We start from the raw sequence: 19,049 nt of genomic DNA, 5'->3' as shown, positions 1-19,049 counted from the left end.
AGGTGGGGACTTCCCTGACGGTCCAGCAGTTAAGACTCCATGCTTCCAATGCAGGAGGCACGGGTTTGATCCCTGGTCGGGGAACTAAGATCCAACATGCCACGTGGTGTGGCCAAAAAAAAAAAGAAATACAAAGGTGGCATCACCATGACTTTACTCTCCCAGGGTCTCGATTGCTTCTCCTTTACAGAGTTCTCTCTCTGCCCTCCTGATGGCTCTCCAACGATACCTGGTACCCCACCGGCTTTTCCCAGTCCAGTAACATTAGCGTCACTTTCAGCATTCCTCATACCCAGGCCTCTCTCTTCCTCGGAGGCCCCCTGTCTTAGAATGGAGACGGCAACTAGATTTCAAGTTGTGTGCTTTCATTGATTTTAAGAGTCTAAGGATCTATCTGGGTTTTGCAGGAAACAGCACTATAGATGATAAACGGGCGTCAGAAGAGCTGCCTCGTTGCCAACCCAATGCTGAGGATAAGGCTGCTACTGCCTCTCTCCCCAGCCAAGGGCACCCTGCCCCACAGAGGGAGTGGCCGAAGTCCCTCACTCAGCGGGAGCTTGCCTTGCGCTCACAGCCAGGTGGGGAGGGAGCCTTTCTCAAAGCATCCACCTTGGTCTCTCCTCCACAATTTGGATTCAACTTGGAGATAAAGCAAAAGTAAGTCTGAACGGGCTGGGACCCACCTCTGCTACAGGAAGGATGGTCACTATACTCCTTTGCAGGTGAGGAGACTTGAAGGTCAGAAAGGATGAGGAACAAGGTGATTTACCTGCTAGACAGTGGAGTCAGATGCCCCTCCTCAGCTTCTGACTCAAACTCCAGGTTCTTTCCAATCATACCTGAAACTAATATCCTTTTTTGGAAAGTGTTGATCACTTTCAAGTCCTCACTGACTTAATAAATCCTGGAAGGGCACTGGTCCTAAGATGCCTCCTGACTTTCAAAGCTGAATCAATACCAAACTCTAAAAACAGGTTGGAGTATCATTAACTGCTCTGAATTGTACACTTTAACATAGCTAAAATGGCAGGTTTTATGTATATATCTTTTACAACCGTTTTCAAAATACACTAATATATCAAAAACCATTGAACTGGATACTTTAAACAGGTGAACAGTATGTAAATTATATCTCAATAAAGTTGTTTGATAAAGAAATACAGGGAGCACATCTGTGTTGCTCACCGCCATATCCCCAGTGGGCGCCAGGCACACAGAAGGTGCTCAATAAGTGTGTGGGGTCTGCTTGTGAACAATACCCCTATCTGCTCACCGAGCAGGGACGCAGCCTTTTGCCCTGGCCCTGGCTGTGAGGGCAGCTTGCTCCCTGCTGCTGCAAGTTTAATCTGGATGGACAGAATGAAGATGCTTGGCGAAGCTGGCTCAGATCTCGGTCTCCTCAGCCCCCCAGCTTGAATTCTCAGACTAGGATTCTTGGTTACATATGTGGTCCAGCAATAAGAAACTGGCTGGGAGCCTGGGAGACCTACGTCCTCCTCTGGCTTTGAAGATAACCAGCTCTGCAACTCTGGGCAAAATCTTGCCAAGTTCCCTTCTTTAACAAAGCCGGGGGGGTCACTGGCTGGAATGACAGCTCACCTAGAAAGTTCTCCTCCTGCTGCCACAGGCCAGGGCAACACCAGCCCAAAGCCCTTGATACCAGGGCTAGGACGTATGTCTTCCACTCAGAGAGGCTGATTTTGTGAGGCAGAAGGACAAGAAGATATTGACAATAATTGTAACAGCAGCAGCAGTCGACCGACCTTCCCTCTTCCCCTCCAGTCCCTGTGGTCGCTTAGTGGCTTGTCTCCACAGATGGCTGCCCCAGTTCCTCTTCCCCTATGTGCCTGTCATTCCCCCCTGAGAAGGGGAGTCTACTCTTCCATCCTTTGAATCTGGGGCTGTCCTGTGCCTGCTAAGAGCAATGAACTATGGCGGAAGTGATGCTATGTGTTTCCAGCCTAGCTTTTAAGAGGGCTGGCAGTCTCTGCTTCCTGACTCTTGGAGCCCTGAGCAGGCAGGCGAGAAGTCCAGGCTGCTCTGCTGTAGAGAGAGGCCATGGGGTGGACTGGGAGGCGGATATATGAATGAGGAAGCCATCGTGGACACCCAGCCCTATCGAGCCTGCAGATGCCTCCGGTTCCAGACACCATCCGACTGCAACCAAGTGAGAGACCCCAAGTGAAAACTGCCCAGCTGAACACAGTCAACTACAGAACTGTCTGAGATAGTAACACATCGTGGCTTTAATCTACTGTTGGCGTGGTTTCTTCTACAGCAATTGATAACTGAAACATTCCTATGGTCAGTTCTCAACATAGGAACCAGGGTGATATTCTAAACCCATAAATCAAGTCATGCCATCCCCCCATTCAACACCCTCCAATGGACTATATTCCCCCTTTTCTATAAACGTTTGCGTGTGCAGGTATATATATGCAGCTTTACTGAGACATAATTCATACACCATATAATACACAGTTCATGCTTTGAAAGTAAAAGTCGATAGTTTTTAATATATTCAGAGATGCATAACCATCACCACAATCGATTTTAGAACATTTTCACCCCCCAAAAAAGAAACCCCATACCTTGCAGTCACTCCCTATTTCCCCCCAAATCTCCCAGCCGCTGGCATTTACTAATTTACTTTCTATTTCTATAATTTGTCTATGATGGATGTTTCATAGAAGCAGAATCACACAATATGTGGCCTTTTGTGACTGGCTTCTTCCACTGAGCATGATGTTTTGAAGATTCATCCATGTTACAGAATGTGTCAATACTTCACTCCTTTTTATAGATGAGTAATACTCCATTGTATGGATAAATTACATTTTGTTTATCCGTTCATCCGTAGGTGGACGTTGAGTTATCTCTACCTTTTTGGCCATTATAAATAATATGCTGTCATGAACACTTACGTGAAAGTTTTTGTGTAGATACATGTTTTCACACACGTAGGGGTGGAATTGCTGGGTCACACGGTAACCGTTTAACTTTCTGAGGAACTGCCCGGCTGTTTTCCAAAGTGGCGGCAGCATTTTACGCTCCCACCAGCCGTGTGTGAGGGTTCTGACTGTCCCACATTCTCAACATCACTTCCTACTGCCAGTATTTTATTAGAGCTACATCTTGATGGGCGTCAAGTAGTGTCTCACTGTGATTTTGATTTGTATTTCCCTGATGGCTAATGATGTCACACATCTTTTCATGTGCTCGGTGACCATATGTCTATTTTTGGAGAAATGTCTATTCAGATCCTTAGTACACTTTTTATTTTGGTTGTCCGTATTTTTATTATTGAGTCCTAAGGGTTCTTTACATTTTCAAACCAGAAGTTTCTTATCAGATGTATGATTTGCAAATATTTTTGTCCCCCTCCCCGAGGACTCTTGGCACATGCAGAATAAAATCCAAATTCCTTGCCAGGGTTGAGAGACCCACCTGATTTCCAATCTCACCTCCCACCACTCTCTGCACCTCACTCCCCACCCCTCGACCACACACTGCTCTTCGTGCTCTTCCTTGAACTTGTGAAGTTCGACACAGCCTCAGGGCTTTTGCAAGTGCTTGCTCCCTTTGCTCAGACCTTCTTCCCTGAAACCTTTGAATGACTCACTTCCCAACTTTAGGACTCTACTCAGATGTCTCCTTCTCACAGAAGCCTGACCATCTGATCTAAAATACCACTTTTCTCTCTATCCTGCTACATTTTTTCTCACTAGCACTTATTATGACCTGGCATTATATTGTGCAATTATTTGCGTATCCTGTCTCCCTTGGAGAATCTCAGTTCCATGAAGAATGTTATCTAAAGACCCCAACAGTGCAGAGCACGTTACAGGAACTGAATAAATAGTTATTAAATTAAATGCATCTACTACTACTTATTGAATGTTTATTATGAGCTAGACATTCCCCAAAGCACTTCAAATAAAGTATCTTATTTAATCTTATTTAATTAAATATCTAATTTAATCTCCCCCCAAAATCTATGCTATGAGGTAGGTGCCATTATTACTCCACTTTTCTAACGGACGAGGAAACCCAAATTAAGAGAGCTTGAGTAACTGATCCATGGTCCCACAGATAGTAAGTGGCAGAATCAGGATTAAACCAGGCAGTCTAAGCCATACCACTCCTGTCCTCAGTGTTCACTTCAGCAAGTCACTTTCCTTCCTTTGAACCTCGGTTTCCTCATCTATGACATGGGAATAGCCTCCTACCTAACAAAGTTATGGAAAGACTGGACAAATGAGATCAGGTAAAGCACCGAGAACAGTGCCTGGCACATTGTGAGCGTTCAGTAACTGTGAGCTACATTGAGGATGATGATGACGGCGCCAGCTACCACGATGAGATGACACTGATGCCGTGAAATCACAGCAATATCATTGTTCGTTAATATTGTTCAAACGCAACCCTGTGGACAGACTGCTTGCTTTCAGACGATGACTAGACCGTTGCAGAGGGAGGACCAGCCCACTACATGAGGGTTTCAGAGTTAGTCAGATGGGGTACAGGTTTCCTGATCCTTCACCAAGGGAAGGGGATGCTTAGATAACATCACGGGCTTCCTAAGGCCTCCACAAGAGTCTCCATGAAGATAGGATCTAAGTGGCCTATTAGAGACAGAGGTCTTGGCCTAATCCAGGGCAGCTGTTCTTCTGGGGCAAAGTCACACACATAAATTCCTGCCCAGCCAGCCCCACAAGCAACGGTAGCTGAGCATGGCACAAGCCATCCCCACTCACAGCTCCCCTGGGGAAACAAGATACTCACGTCCATGTGCCGTCACACTGCGGAGGACCTGCGGGACGGGGATCGGTCACTCACCAGTATGGGTCTGCCTGTGTGTCTCCAGGGCATCCTCCTTCGAAAACTGGGCACCACACTGATCACAGACAAAGGCTTTGGCACCCGCTGAAAGAAAGGAGAGGCAGTTACCTTACTATCAAGAGTGATATTGCATTAGGAGAGGGCGTCGTCGGCCAAAATCTTGCAGGTGGACCCTGGGGGAGGGGGCTTAACACCTGTGAAGATCCCAAGTCAGGAATAACCCATGGTCCCAGCAGCCAGCCCAGACCCTCCTCCAAGATGTGATCACCCACCCAACTGAGCTCCAAATGGCCCCACCGAGGGCTCTCCCAGACAGAAGAAGGAACAGAACCAGCATAACCAAGACAAACAGAGATGGGGTCCGGGAGCGATGCCCAAGAAGAAGGGGGATTCTGGGGGGCTGGCTCCAGGTGAGAGATGGAAAGGAGTATGTGATCCAATGAGGAGTAACGTGCCCTGTTGCCCAGATTATATTTTAGGGGAAGATAGGAATTGCTGACATATCACTACCTGGATAAACCCCTAACTCAGTGCGTCTAAAACTAAACTGTCTACCTGGCCACCTCCTGTACCTGACCATTTAAAACCTCTGAACGACTTCCCAGTGCCTTCAGGATAAAGTCCAAACTCTACACGGTGACTCACAAAGCCCTTCTTGCACTTCTCTTTCCTGCTTCTTCTCTCTCCTCATCCTTGTTCCCTGGTCTCCAGCCCTTTGCTTCTTCACTGCAAGGTCTCCAAGCATCTTTCTGTACCTCCTCTGGCTCTGACACTCCTGCCCCTCTCCCCAGACCCACAGTACGGCTAGCCCCGCTTCATCAGTCATGCCTCAGCTCCCAAACCCTTGCCCCCTGTCTGGGTGAGGCAGTCCTCCTCTGTGCTCCCACAGCACCCTGTACATTCCGGGTCACAGCCTCACCAGGGTGTCTCCTAAACGCCTGTGGCTCCATTTCCAGCTCCCCGAGGGAGGGAATATGTCATCTCATGCACAGCTGCATCTGCCTGACACCCAGTGGGAACGTATTACTGTACATATCTATGGAATAAACAAAATCAATTCAATTTGATCGACTTTTCTGGAACCATATTTACAAGTCTCAAAGCGACGGTGTCACGATGTGAAGATGACTTTCTACCACTTGCTAACAGTCTTCAAGGCTCTGTTATCTCGTCCAGGGTGCGCCTGTCACAAGCCTTGGCAGTTTTCCCTCAAAATGTCTTCTAGATGCATCTCTTCCACTGCATGTCGATAACCACTGCCCCTACCGAGGCCCTTGTTGGGTCATGCCCAGAATGACCCAATGACTCAGGAGAGCTGCCACACCATCAGCCACCCTCTGATCCACCCAACAGAGGCAGGTTCCTTGAAGGCCACTTGATTCCTCACGTTTCCTTGCTCAAAAAGATACCATGGCTCAAGACATGGAAGCAGCCTGAACGTCCATCAACAGAGGAATGGGTAAAGAAGATGTGGCACATATATACAATGGAATATTACTCAGTCATAAAAAAGAATGAAATGATGCCATTTTCAGCAACACGGATAGACCTAGAGATTGTCATATCAAGTGAAGTAAGTCGGACAGAGAAAGAGAAATATCGTATGATATCGCTTATATGCAGAATCTAAAAAGAAATGATACAAATAAATGTATTTACAAAACAGACTCACAGCCTTAGAGAATGAACTTATGGTTACGGCGGGGAGTGGGGAAGGAAGGGAGAGTTAGGGAGTTTGGGATTGACATGTACACATTGCTCTATTTAAAAAGGATAACCAATAAGGACCTACTGCATAGCACAGGGAACTCTGCTCAATGTTATGTGGCAGCCTGGATGGGAGGGGAGTCTGCGGGAGAATGGATACATGTGTACGTATGGCTGAGTCCCTTTGCTGTGCACCTGAAACTATCACAACATTGTTAATGGGCTATACGCCAATATAAAATTAAAAGTTAAAAAATAATACAGGGGCTCACAATTTGCACTGATTCTAAATTCCTCTACTTGGCTTCAAGGCCTTCCATAACCTGAGCCAGTTGTCTGTCCAGCTCCACTGGGAATTGTCCTCACTGGCCCTCCGGGGGCGCCGCTCAACCCTCGGTGGGTCTCTGCGACTGAGCAACGCCCCGCCCCATTCCTGTCCGCTCCGGTTCTAGTCCGTTTCCAAGACCGGAGTACGCATGCGCCAAGCACGCCGGCCCCTCACTGCTCTACCCTTTTAGTCCGCAGCTGCACTGCGTTCCTTTCAACACGTCTGAGCATTTCTTTAAGTGTAGCTGTGTCTTAGTTTCAGATCAGAGTCTTGTAAGAGACAGAACTACTTCTTCTACATATTTGCAGTAGAAAGCAGTATAGTGCTGTTTTCAAACCATCTCAGATTTCCTGAGGCTGTGGCATATACCAGGCATGAGGCTAAGTATTTAGGATGTATCATTTCATTTAATCCTAACTACCTTTTTTTTTTTTTTTAAGATGTTGGGGGGTTGGAGTTTTATTAATTAATTAATTTTTTTTTGCTGTGTTGGGTCTTCGTTTCTGTGCGAGGGCTTTCTCTAGTTGCGGCGAGCGGGGGCCACTCTTCATCGCGGTGCGCAGGCCTCTCACTATCACGGCCTCTCTTGTTGTGGAGCACAGGCTCCAGATGCGCAGGCTCAGCAGTTGTGGCTCACGGGCCTAGTTGCTCCACGGCATGTGGGATCCTCCCAGACCAGGGCTCGAACCCGTGTCCCCCGCATTAGCAGGCAGATTCTCAACCACTGTGCCACCAGGGAAGCCCTCCTAACTACCTTTTAAAGGACATAGTATGAATATACCCATTTAGCAGATGAGACAACTCAACATCAGAGAGGTTAAACAGCTTTCCCAGTGTCACACAGTAGGTAACCACAGAGGTGGATTCAAACCCAGGGAGCCTGACTTCACAGCCTTTGCTCTTAATCCCTATACCCTTCAGCCTCCCTAGGGGTCCACCTGCAAAGATGCCTCATGAATATGAAGTTGGGCTCTGAAATCCCTTTCCCCAAATAAAAAAAAATTAAAATCCAATTTATGCTTTTATACATCAAGGTTTTGTAAAATTCTATTTGGAAAAAAGGGTTCCACTACTCTTTAAATAGTTTTAAAATCTTGGCCTTGGAGTATTTAGCACATTAAGGGCGAGAACTCAGAATACAAGTTGTACTAGTGTAGACTTAAATACTAATAAACATTTAGGGCATTGATCTTGTCTACATTCCTAATGAGGAGCAGGATATGCCCTCTATTAGATGCTCAATAAATATCAGTTGACTAACTAAATAAATGAGTGATAAAGTGCCCCAGTAAAGATATGAAATCTTTCCTTAAGAGCTTTAAAAATAAATGTTGTCATTTGTCTTAGGTGGCTGGAGTTGAATTTCGCCTCAAGGCAGGGAGAATACTGTGATCCCCTCCAGGTGTCCCTACAAACTGCAGGCGTCCTAGGGCTAAGGACCTGTCAGAGGCTTCTAGAGCTTCAAAGAAAGAGCCAGGGAACTCGATGGCAAAGCAGTCACGACTTGTGTTCACACTAGAGACAGCCAAGCCACTTTCCATCCGTTTATAATGGAAATGCAGCAAGCACCTCAAAGGGCGGAGGTGGGACGACTGGGGGTGGATGAAGTCGCAGCCCTGTCATAGTGAGAAACTGTCCCCAGTTCCAAATCATTAGCCAGCAATGATTTTCTGCGGATCTGTAAGGGATCGGATTTTAACTGTATTTATTTCTTTATTTCTACATCCCACCGGTTCTCGTAGCCCCCTAAAGAAGAAAGGGGGAGGAGGGGCCTGAGGAGGGAAGCAGGAACTGCAAAGGGGAGGGTGCCCCGTGGACTCGCCATCACCATCACCATCGCCATGGTGCTAGAGCCCTGCCTCTGGGTGAGGAACCTACTCACGCCGTAGCTTCGAAGGGCTGGGCGGGAGGAGGTTTCTTAGAAAACAGCCATCCATGTGGCTGCAGGAGCATCTGCTTTAATGACTGAGAAGCAGAGAGAAAGGAAGGAGTGCAGGTAGGCAGTCAAGGGCCGGATGTACGCCATCATACAAGCTCAGATGAAGAGAAAGCAGATCAGCACACACGAGCTCGGCAAGGCTGCCGGCTTGGCCCAGGCCTGACCGCATCTGGATGCCCTCGAAGTCCTCCCCGCTCCACCCCTGCCTTGCTGAAGTCACAAAGCTGAGCTGAGTGTGTGAAAGTCCCCTGTCTTCAGTGACTGTGGGTGACAACCCCCCTCCCACGCGGATACCACGGACATGGGCTCCCACGCCAGCCCCCATTCATGAAGCTTCTGCACTCCCCACCCCCCCCCCGACTCCCCCCCAACCCCCCAGCCCCACAGCAAGGACAGGCAGTTCCAGGACACAGGAGCCAAGCAGAGAGAGGCAGAGACACCCGCCCCGCCTTGCGAGGAGGCATGTGCCTTTAAATTGTCTCTGTAATGGCTGGCTCAGAGGCAGAAATATTTGGCAGCCCTGAAATTAAAAGTGATAAATTTCCTCACCGAGCTCTGATCAATAATAGAGGCCTCATCTGTTAATCAATAAGACAGTCTTTGCCTGTTTACTGTGCATATGCTGTTTGCTGCTGCCTTCAGTATGATGTCAGGTTTGCATTCAGAGCAACTCAAGTGTACATAAACCACAGCGCCATTCCCAAAATGCATTACGGTGACATCATTCAGCCACTAATATATTTATAAATTATGCAAGGGGGTTGTGGGGGAAGGAAGGAGGTCATGCCAGTTGAACACAATGGGCACATACGGACATATCAGCTGCATTTACCACCCCCACCCCCAATATTTCCTGGGGCTCATCCTGGAGTGGGGAGAAGTCCAGGGCACGGCTCAGGGACAGACATTCCTCCCCATCTCCTTCCTACACAAACAGGATGTTTTCGGAATGTCTGTTAAGTAGATGCCAAGGGGGGGCTTACAGCAAATGGACAAAAGAGACAAATCCCTGCCCTCAGAGAGCTTATATTCTAGAGGGGAAGGCACATTTTTAAAGGTCAAGTAAGGGACTTCCCTGGCCGTCCAGTGGTTAAGACTCTGCACTCCCACTGCAGGGGGCACGGTGTTCAATCCCTGCTCCGGGTAAGATCCCACATGCCACACAGTGCGGCCAAAAAAAATTGTTTAATTTAAAAAATAGAAGTCAGGTAAATATAAAATAGGTGTCAATAAGCGATAAAGAGAGAAATAAGTGAAGAGGGACAGAGAGGGCGGGGGTGTCTATTTTATATGGGATGAGCTGACATCTGAGGGGAGAACGAGAAGGTAAGCCCACTCTCTAAGAAAGCCCGGTCCAGGCAAAGGAAGAGTGGGGAGCCTGGCCGGTTGGCATAGCATAAGCAAGGGGAGAGGGAAAGACGGGGTATGGATTGCAGGGAAAGAAATTAAATAGCAAAGAGGCAGAACCACACCATGATAAAGTGGGCTAGACCCACGCATTCTCCCCAGCAATTACAGATCTGAGTGAACTAGAGGAGGTGATGGTAAGATCCAACGTGGGGAGAACTGGGTCCCGGGCCCGGCTCAGCCATTCCCTGCTGTGGACATCACACACGTCACCACACCTCAACGCGCCTGTGTCCCCGTCTGTGAAATGGGAATGATCGGATCCCTCTGCCTTACTGGAGGCTGTCAGGATTGAAGGAGACAGTGGATATTGACAAACGCAAAACTTGTTAATTGCCAGGCCCTCTGTGGCTATATTACCAATGTTCTTTATACTTCCGGGGCAGCGGGGGCGGGGGGCAGCAGAATGTGGTTAAGAGCTCAGGATTTGGGTAAGACAGATCCCAGACAAATGCCAGCCGAGCTAATCACCAGCTGTGCCCCTCAGCGAGTTGCCTCATTTCAGTGAGGCTGTGGCTCCATCTGTAAAATGGGAATAGCGAGAGACCGTCCCAAAGGGGTTGTGACAAGGTGCGGAAAGCGCTGGGGCCATGCATGGGGGCAGAGCCACAGAACCGGTCAGTGGCGCTGACCATCAACCCAGCCAGGCTTGGAGCCAGGACTCCTTTCAAGAACTCCTTCGTGCAAAGTATGATTGATTTTTACTGAAATTCAGTGTACAGCTATTTGGGGGCCATTTATCTTGTGTAAAGTGAGTCTCACATTTGTAAAGACATATTTCACTATAATCGCACACGCGCGCACACACCCCTTGTCCTGCTAATTTAAACGTGAGCGATTGTCTTGTTGAAGTGCAGGAAGATCTGTCATACGACCAGCGTGTCAGTACTGGCAGCTCTCCCTCCCTCCCACGGCACCCCCACCCCCAGCTTTTACATCCGAACCTGACAAGTCCCAGGAGCCCCATTCACAGGTCCTGTGCTGCCTATGGGCTCCTTTCCTCTTTTCTGTCTCCCCAGCAGACTGTAAGCTCTGTGAGAGCAAGGCTGGCATCTGTCTTGTCCTCTCTTGTCCTCTGCTCCATCCCCAATTCTCCACTCTGTGCCTGACACACAGTTGGTGCTCAATGATTGCCTGATAAAGAAACCCTCGGGTAGGTTCCCGGGCACAGAACTGGCCTGGGAAGGGGGCACTGACAGGCTGTCCCCTAGGGGGTGGCAGAGTCCTTCTACACACCCTGGGTTCTCTGCTGTCCCTTTTTCAAAACTCAAGGAAATGGTCTCTGGCTGGATCTCAGGCAGTTTGGGGGAGAAGGAAAGGAAAGCTTAGAAAGTGGAGTTGTCTGCTTCCTCTGGAGCAGGATGTCCCTTTTGTCGGCCCTCTGCTCCTCGCCCAGCCACCCAGGACTCACAGCCCCGCAGCAAACAAGCAAGCCCTCCTCCAGGACATTCAGGAGGCTCCGGTCAGCCCGAGTGGACCCTTCACTGGCTGGCAGAGGTCTGCTGAATGATCCCACTCCCAGCCCAGGCACTGAGTTCATCTGAGAGTCAGTGTTAACGGAAAGACAGACAGACAGACAGACATTCTCGCCCCTGCCAGTCTCCCAGGGATGCTGCACCAGGGGGGAGGGGAGCAGAAGCTGCCGGACCATTCGGAATTCTCCCCTTTCCCCCTGACTTCCTGATGCCTCCAGAAAGTTAAACGGGGGCCAGAGGAAGGAGGAGGGTTCACAGCAGGTTAAGGCTGGGTGAAAAGAAAGGAGGCAGTCGCCACAGCCCACATGGAGGCTGGAGCCCGTGTAAGACCTCCGTGTGTGGGAGCCACTTCACTCTGGGCTAAGGATCACCCTGCCTCGCAGGAATCAAAGGAGAGACATGCCAGAAAAGCACTTTCAAAACCATAAAGCTTTCTATCAAATGCCCAGCATTCCAACAGCAACAGAGCCGAAATCCAGCAAAGCATGTCAGGCAGGCTCCCCGCAGCTGTGCCCCTCCTCAGCCACCGCTGGCTTCTCCCCCTTGGCAGACTACAGAACCCCCCTCCCTACTAGCCTTCCTGCCCAGAAATGGGGTGGGGGTGGGGGGTCCCGTGCATCTAGGAAGGGGACGAGAAGATACCCAACACAATCAGATGTGGGCTGGAGTCTCTCTGAAGTAAATAAGGCAGAAGCCAATGAGAGCAGAAAAAAATGTCCAAATCCCTCCCCCTCCAAAACTTCTCCCACCCCCGTGCTAACAGCAAGGGAGGGGGGAGGGGGGGAAGGAACCACTGAAAAAACACCTAACGTTTGCCAGCATCTGATGTTGAGTACTGTGTCCTTTTTCTTTTAATTCCTTGAGATTTTAAAATAAACATCTTGACTGTTCTGATGAGATATGCATGCCTGCTTACATAAGGAAGTACAGAGTGTACCAAAACAGCAGACCCAAAAAAAGCATAAGCCGTCAGAACAATGAGTACAGACGCCGGGCATTTTACAACGGGCCGTGGTGTACAGTTTTATTTACAGTACCTCTTATCTGACAGAGAACAGTACACTGGCTGCCAATTCCAAAGGCCAGCACTGCGTGTTCTTTCACTCAAGGAGATGTGTACTCCCTAAGAGGAGCTGGAAGCCTGCTCTCTCTATAACACATTCTTTCTCTCTCTCTTTCACCTTTATCAACAAAACAGAAAGCGATACAAAACCAGCACCTCCATAAGAGACACAGATTCAGGGGAGAGGGAAAAGGGAAAGCAGGTGGGCAGATGCGGGTTGCCTGGAAAACAACCAGCCCTACTGATCGGCTCAGAATATGGTTCAAGGGTAGTTCTCCGTGACAACGAAGGAGGAGAAAGGTCCTCAGGGCCTGGCCTCACTACAGGATGGGGGTGGGGGGATGAACTGATGACACAGGGCCTCAATCAAAGGTAGGACTGAGAAAGCCACCAGGACAGTCTCCCTGGCCGGGCGACAGAGATCATTGAATGACTGGGGATTTGGGGCAGCAGGCTTTCCAATCTCTGGAAGTCAATTTCCCATCAATGACCTGGTAAGTGCCAGACACCTCACATCTGGCTAGAAGTCCATTCTGTAGAAGATGAGATCTTGGGATGGGTCAAAAGGAAGGGCTGAGGCATCTCTAGTCTGAGAGGCCATTTCTTAGCCTACCTAATAAACATCATACTACCAGGAGGTTCTAGGGTACCCTGGCACCCTTGGCTTTCACTGCACCTGTTCTCATATCTCAGAAAACAGAGGTCCACCTTGTCCCTTATCCCTGCCACTCAGTTCGCAGCCCAGAGAGGCTTAGAAAACTCCTTTGTTGCCACTTTTAGCACCAGCAGGTAACCCAATAGGCTTAGAAACACAGTCCATGGCCAGCAGAAACACACACACTCAATATACAGCTGCCTAGTAGAGAAGAACCCTCATTCTGGAATCAAACAAACACAGATTCAAGTCCTAGGTTCTACCATTTCTAGCTACCACCCTGGGCAAACTAATTATCTTCTCTGGACCTGTTTCTTCACCTGTAAAACAGCGCACAGAATATCTACTTCACAGGGTTGAGTGGTGATTCATTTAAATAGTGTATGTAAAGCCTTTCCCACCATGTCCGGCATCCAGCAACTCCTCAGTAAAAGCTACTTGTCCCTAACATCATCTTTATTACCACTGCTTCCTTCCCCAGTGTCAATGTCTGAGACCCACATAGACATCAAATGCATGCAATAAACATATCATTTAAAATATTCTTACCACCCCAGACCAAACACAAAGAGAAAAAAGGAAGGAGGAGAGACTCCCACTCTGGGTAAGTCTTCAGCAGACTCTCTCTGGGGAGTGGAAGGTAAAGAAAGGCAAACGACAATAATCGTTGTGCACCCCCAAGACACCCCCACACAAACCAACAATGTACAAGTAAAGACATGGCCCGATCACCCTCCACTGGGAGAAGATCAAAGAAATGGCGCATCTCCCCTCAGCTCCCAACACTCACGGCCAAGTTTTGACAGGCATTATCGTCCTCCTACTGAGATGAGTGCAAACCTATTTAAGGTGAATTATTTTAAATAAAATACAAGTTGGATGGTAAATCTGTTGCAATGAAAACAACATACAAATCTTCCTGAAATCTAAGAGCACTGATTTAGGGGTTCACCTTACCACTGCCTTTAATCCCTTTCTTGCCCAGGCAACTTTCATGATTGGCTGATCAAAGTATGGTGGGAATCAGAGCAATGGCACAAAAACCTCTCTTACAGTGGGAATGTCAGCCCTTGCTGTGATGCAGGAGACTTTCTTCCAGACACACCGTGCCAACTCAGAGATCTCCCCTAGGTAAAGCCCTACAGCGGCTAGTGGCTAGACACGGCTTTGGGGTCCTGCCATTCACTGGTGGTATATGGGCCTGGCATCAACTTCGTGGCCTTACCTCCCTCCTTAAAATGGGGTTATCTGTCCTCCTAAGATAGTGTGAACGAGAACCTGTATGAAGTACCTGGCACACAGTAAGTGCCTAGATAGTTATTATGATTATGGAATAATTTCACTTCATCAAGTTGATGAGCTCCAGGAGACCAGCCTTTGGCCTGAGCCTTTAGGAACTCTGGTAATACTCCAGCCCCACAGCTCCTGGAAGAAGGCCCACCTGCAATGAGTACATGGCCCAGAAAGGTGAGACACTGCATTCTCTGGGGCTCTTGAATGCATGGGCTTCAGCTGTTTGGGACGAGAGAAGAGCCCCCCCCCCCAGATGAGGCAGGTGGACAGCTGGCTCGAGGAGGGGTCTGCTGGCCAGCGGCACCCAGGGGCACCCCGCTTTCCTGCAGCAGCACAGAGAGAAATGGACCCAGAGCCCTGACTGTCTGTGCCTGAGCTGTGTGGCCTTGGGTGAGTCACTTCATTGCCCCATCTATAAATGACAAGTTTTTAGTTGAGACCTAAGGGAGAAGAAAAGATGACAGGGTGTTGTTGGAGAAGCAGCTGGAAGCACATGGCAAAGAAGGCTAAGCATGGCTGAAAAAGGGGCTCAAATGCTTACAACCCTTGGTTATGGGATGATGGTGGTTGGACCAAGCTGGGGCTGGATCCAGCCAGGGGGTTCCCTCCCCTGGGGAAGACCTTTTTCTATCAGGTGGGCAAAGTGGGACGGACAGTCCAGACACTGAGAGAATCATTAGCCAGAGAGAGCTGGCCTGAGCCAGCGAGGACCCAAGCTTGCAGGTGTTCACGGCTTCATCCTGTAGCACTGCAGTCTTGGCTTCTGTAAGAAACTAAGTAAAAAGGCCAGAAAAACCCCAGTGGGGATTTCTGCCATGATTTTACTGGATATCCCCTCAACCCTTGGTCACCAACAATCGTCTTCCTCCCTGGTCCCCACTTGGGGATTCTCAGGTGAGAGAATCATAATGGAAAGAGGGCTTTCTGCTGGCATCTAGCAGCCTCAAAGCACTTTTTGTGACCTAAGCCTTTGGCCTCCTGCTCTCAACCTCAATTACCTTGCTCCTTCTACTGAAGCAGCTCCGGAGTTCCCTGTCACGGGCCTTCACCCGAAATCTGGCATGGAGGGGACGCCCCCATCCCCCCCTCGCCTCCCAGGGTAAGGGTCATGAGTACTGCCTGGATGATGGGGAAAAGTAAAACCAGGCCACTCCAGGGGTGACGGCCAGAATCAAAACCCTGCCTACCCACAATCACAAGCTGATGTTTACCACCACTCCAGTCCCCTAACATGCCCTGATACTCCCTCCAATTAAATTTTCCCTTGAGGTGCTTTCAGACAAAAGGGAGGGCAGCCTTTTGCTCAGCGCTAACCGCATTCTGGCCTGCCCTCCCTTTCTCCTCGTAGGATCCTTCCTCCCTCACTTCTCACTGACTGAAAAGCATGCCAAGGCCTCTCACAGCCCTGGGATCTCTTTGGGATCCGTATAGAGGGAATTCCTTTATCCCCACTTCTTTCAGAATCCCCTGCTCTCTCCCAATGCCTGGCATCTTTCTCCAATTCCACTTGCAACCGTGTGTGTGTGTGTGTGTGTGTGTGTGTGTGTGTGTGTGTGTGTGTGTACTTTGTTTGTAAATTAAAATACCCCTAGGCAATCATATTTCAACAGGTGACAAGGAACAAAGCATTTCAGAGGGCTTCAAATGCTGTCACAGTGTGACAACCAGCGGGCAGGGATCTGCATACAAGTGTCTGTTGACTGTTCCATTGGTTGTGACCTGTAAGAGCCCTGCAGACAGAAGCTTCTCTTCTCCTGAGAGTTCCACCAGGAAGCCATGCCACAGCCCTCACAGACATCCGGCCAGGCTGCCGGGAAGAGGCAGGATTTAGTCATTGTCAAGTCCATCCCTGGCTTTGATGTCGACAGATTCCAGCTCAGGTGCCCACCAGCTGCATCAAGAGCAGAAGCAGTCTAACCTCTCTGAGCCTCGGTTTCCTCACCTGCTAAAGAGGTAATGATACATCCCTTGTATCCTACAAGGGGGACTGGGAAATTGCACAACTCCAGGGGGCACCACTCAGCCAGAAATGAGGCCACAAGCTTGTCGGGAAGTTCACAGGAGATGATGCACGCGAAGGTGCCCAGCAATGGGAACTGGCGTTCGGCAACTGCACCCTAACTCTTCCCTTCCCGGGATGCTAGGGGTCCCGCAAGGGCTGCCCTGTGATGACGAACGACGTGACTGCTGCTGCAGCACTGACGGTAATAATAAGAATACTGATAACTAACAGTTAGTGAACATTTATTGCAAAATAAACAAGTGCCATACTAACTACTTTATGTACCACATACCATTTAACTCTGCCATCAATTCTAAGATTATCCCCATTTTATAGAGGCGAAAATTGAGGTTTGAAAAGCTTAGTTCACTGGTCCAAGGTCTCACAGCCAGTCAGTGTAAAGAAAGAGAAACAAACTCCATCAGGGTGACAGCATGGGAAGCCCACCTAACCATCAGGGCCTTTGATTATATAAAAGGTTAAAGAGTAAGAAGTTCATATTAAGGGGAGTAGAAAATGGTCCCAGAGGCAATGTGCTCGAGGCCTCTGCTGTTCTCCATACTCTGGCTCATCCCTGGAGGTAGGAGATCTCTCCCACAATCTCTGAGGGCACCTCCTCAGTTCATCCCTCTTCTTTAAAGAACAACCCTCCCCTCTTGGTCCAGGAATGCGCCACTGCTGTCCATCAGACAGGGCCTGGACTGATCTGGCTGTGCTGTGGACTCTGATGTACTACTCGGCCTCCGTTTCTCCACCTGTAAAATGGACATCGTGTTGCCGGCCCCCCTGCCTGCCACCTAAAGCTGTTAGGGGGAGGAATGAGTTGAAGATATGAAAATGTGCGGGGCTTGACAGAAGAAAAAGGTATCACCGATCTTCAAGACTGACTTCCAATAAAACCACAGTTGGGCATATCCTTCCATGATTGGCTCCCTTCCTGGGCATTCTCCTTTTGGCTTCTAAGCCAGCAAGATATTTTATCATAAAAAACAATCAACTGTATTCCCTTAAAGTAGAAAAATGGCCTCTCACATTGATGAGTGACAGCAAACTACAAAGAATGAAATAGACAAGGTTTTCTAGGTTGACCTTCAGTTAACCAAAAAGTCCCTTTCTTCCACCTTCCCTGAGCATCCCAGTTAATCCAGGCCCAACAGAGCAGATGCTCAATCTTGGCTCTGAGGTCTCTCCCCTTCCCCAGCTCTATCTGCATGTGCCCCTATAATCTGCCCTTTACTCACTGCCCAAATTAGATCCCCCCCCACCAAGAGCAGCAGGTAAACCCAATTAGTTTAGGGCTGAATGTGTAAATTTTAGGGTAAGTTGTCCATCCTAGACTCCAGCATTGTCAGTTACTTTAGATTCCTTAATACACACACACACACACACACACACACACATACACACACACATCTTGGGGGGGAGGGGTGTTCTTCAAAACCAAGGCAGAAGCAACCAATCCACAGCTTCCACTGTCACTCTATTCTTGATGAACAGCTGGGAAAGAGGCCCATCACCTGGCTTGCCCGTCATAACACCCACCACCCCATCTCAGACCGGGGGCCCCGGGGACTGCCACCCTCCCTCCCCTTCCTCAGGCCCCTCAGTAGCACCTTGAGGCTGCCAGTCTCTCCAGGCCTGCTGTGGCTTTCAGAAAACAGAGCATTTCTATTTTTAGCACTTCTCAGCCTAATAATACTCCCCAACACCCATTCAGCTTAATCACTTTATTGAGGCCAAGCAGGCTCTCCAGCCCCGGTGCTTCTGATGTTAGGAAGTAGTAAAATGTTCAAACTGGTTAAAAATGACACTCATTGGTTTGCCTTTGGTGTTTCTGAAACCTTAATTGTGGCTCAGGCTGTGGATCTAAAGAAGCTTGCAGGTTTCAGAGTCTTTCTTGCTTACCCCCTGCACCATAATTGAGGTGTTACATTACAGCCACGGCATTGACAGTTCCAGGCTCAAAATTCAGGAGCCTTAAGACTCCACACTTTTCCAAACAGAAACATTGCCTGTCGCACTTAATGCCCATTCTTAACATGAGCCATCAACCCGGCACCCCCAGGAAAAAAACCCTCGCCTTTTCTGGCTGACATCATGCAAAAAGTCCAGGCAGGGTAAATATTTCCCAGGTTAAGCCTTATTAAAGTGCATGTAACAACTAAAATGGCATCGAATTGCTGCTTGAAAACTGGAAGGTTTGTTTGGTGTCATTAGAAGACCTGAGAATTTGGTGAGTGCAGAATATAGGCTGTTGGCAGCTCTTCCAAAACTTTAGGGTGAGCTTTTGCAAGCACGCAGTCTGTGCCGCGTGAGCTAGGGGCTGGGAGAAGTGGGC

The 19,049-nt window shown here is 48.9% G+C and overlaps 1 protein-coding gene across 1 annotated transcript in view; it reads right to left on the bottom strand.

Moving 5' to 3' along the window:
• The window catches only part of ZBTB16 (zinc finger and BTB domain containing 16), a 189,535-nt gene that overhangs the window by 54,736 nt on the left and 115,750 nt on the right, over positions 1-19,049 (bottom strand). The window contains exon 4 of the mRNA XM_024751792.1: positions 4,840-4,926. Within this exon, the coding sequence (XP_024607560.1) occupies positions 4,840-4,926 (87 nt within the window). The remainder of the gene's footprint in view (positions 1-4,839; positions 4,927-19,049) is intronic.

This window comes from Neophocaena asiaeorientalis, unplaced genomic scaffold (genome assembly GCF_003031525.2).
Source record: "Neophocaena asiaeorientalis asiaeorientalis breed wild unplaced genomic scaffold, Neophocaena_asiaeorientalis_V1.1 scaffold479, whole genome shotgun sequence".
Lineage (NCBI taxonomy): Eukaryota > Metazoa > Chordata > Mammalia > Artiodactyla > Phocoenidae > Neophocaena > Neophocaena asiaeorientalis.
The sequence above is the reverse complement of the archived record's forward strand: the minus strand, read 5'-3'. Positions and strand labels throughout refer to the sequence as shown.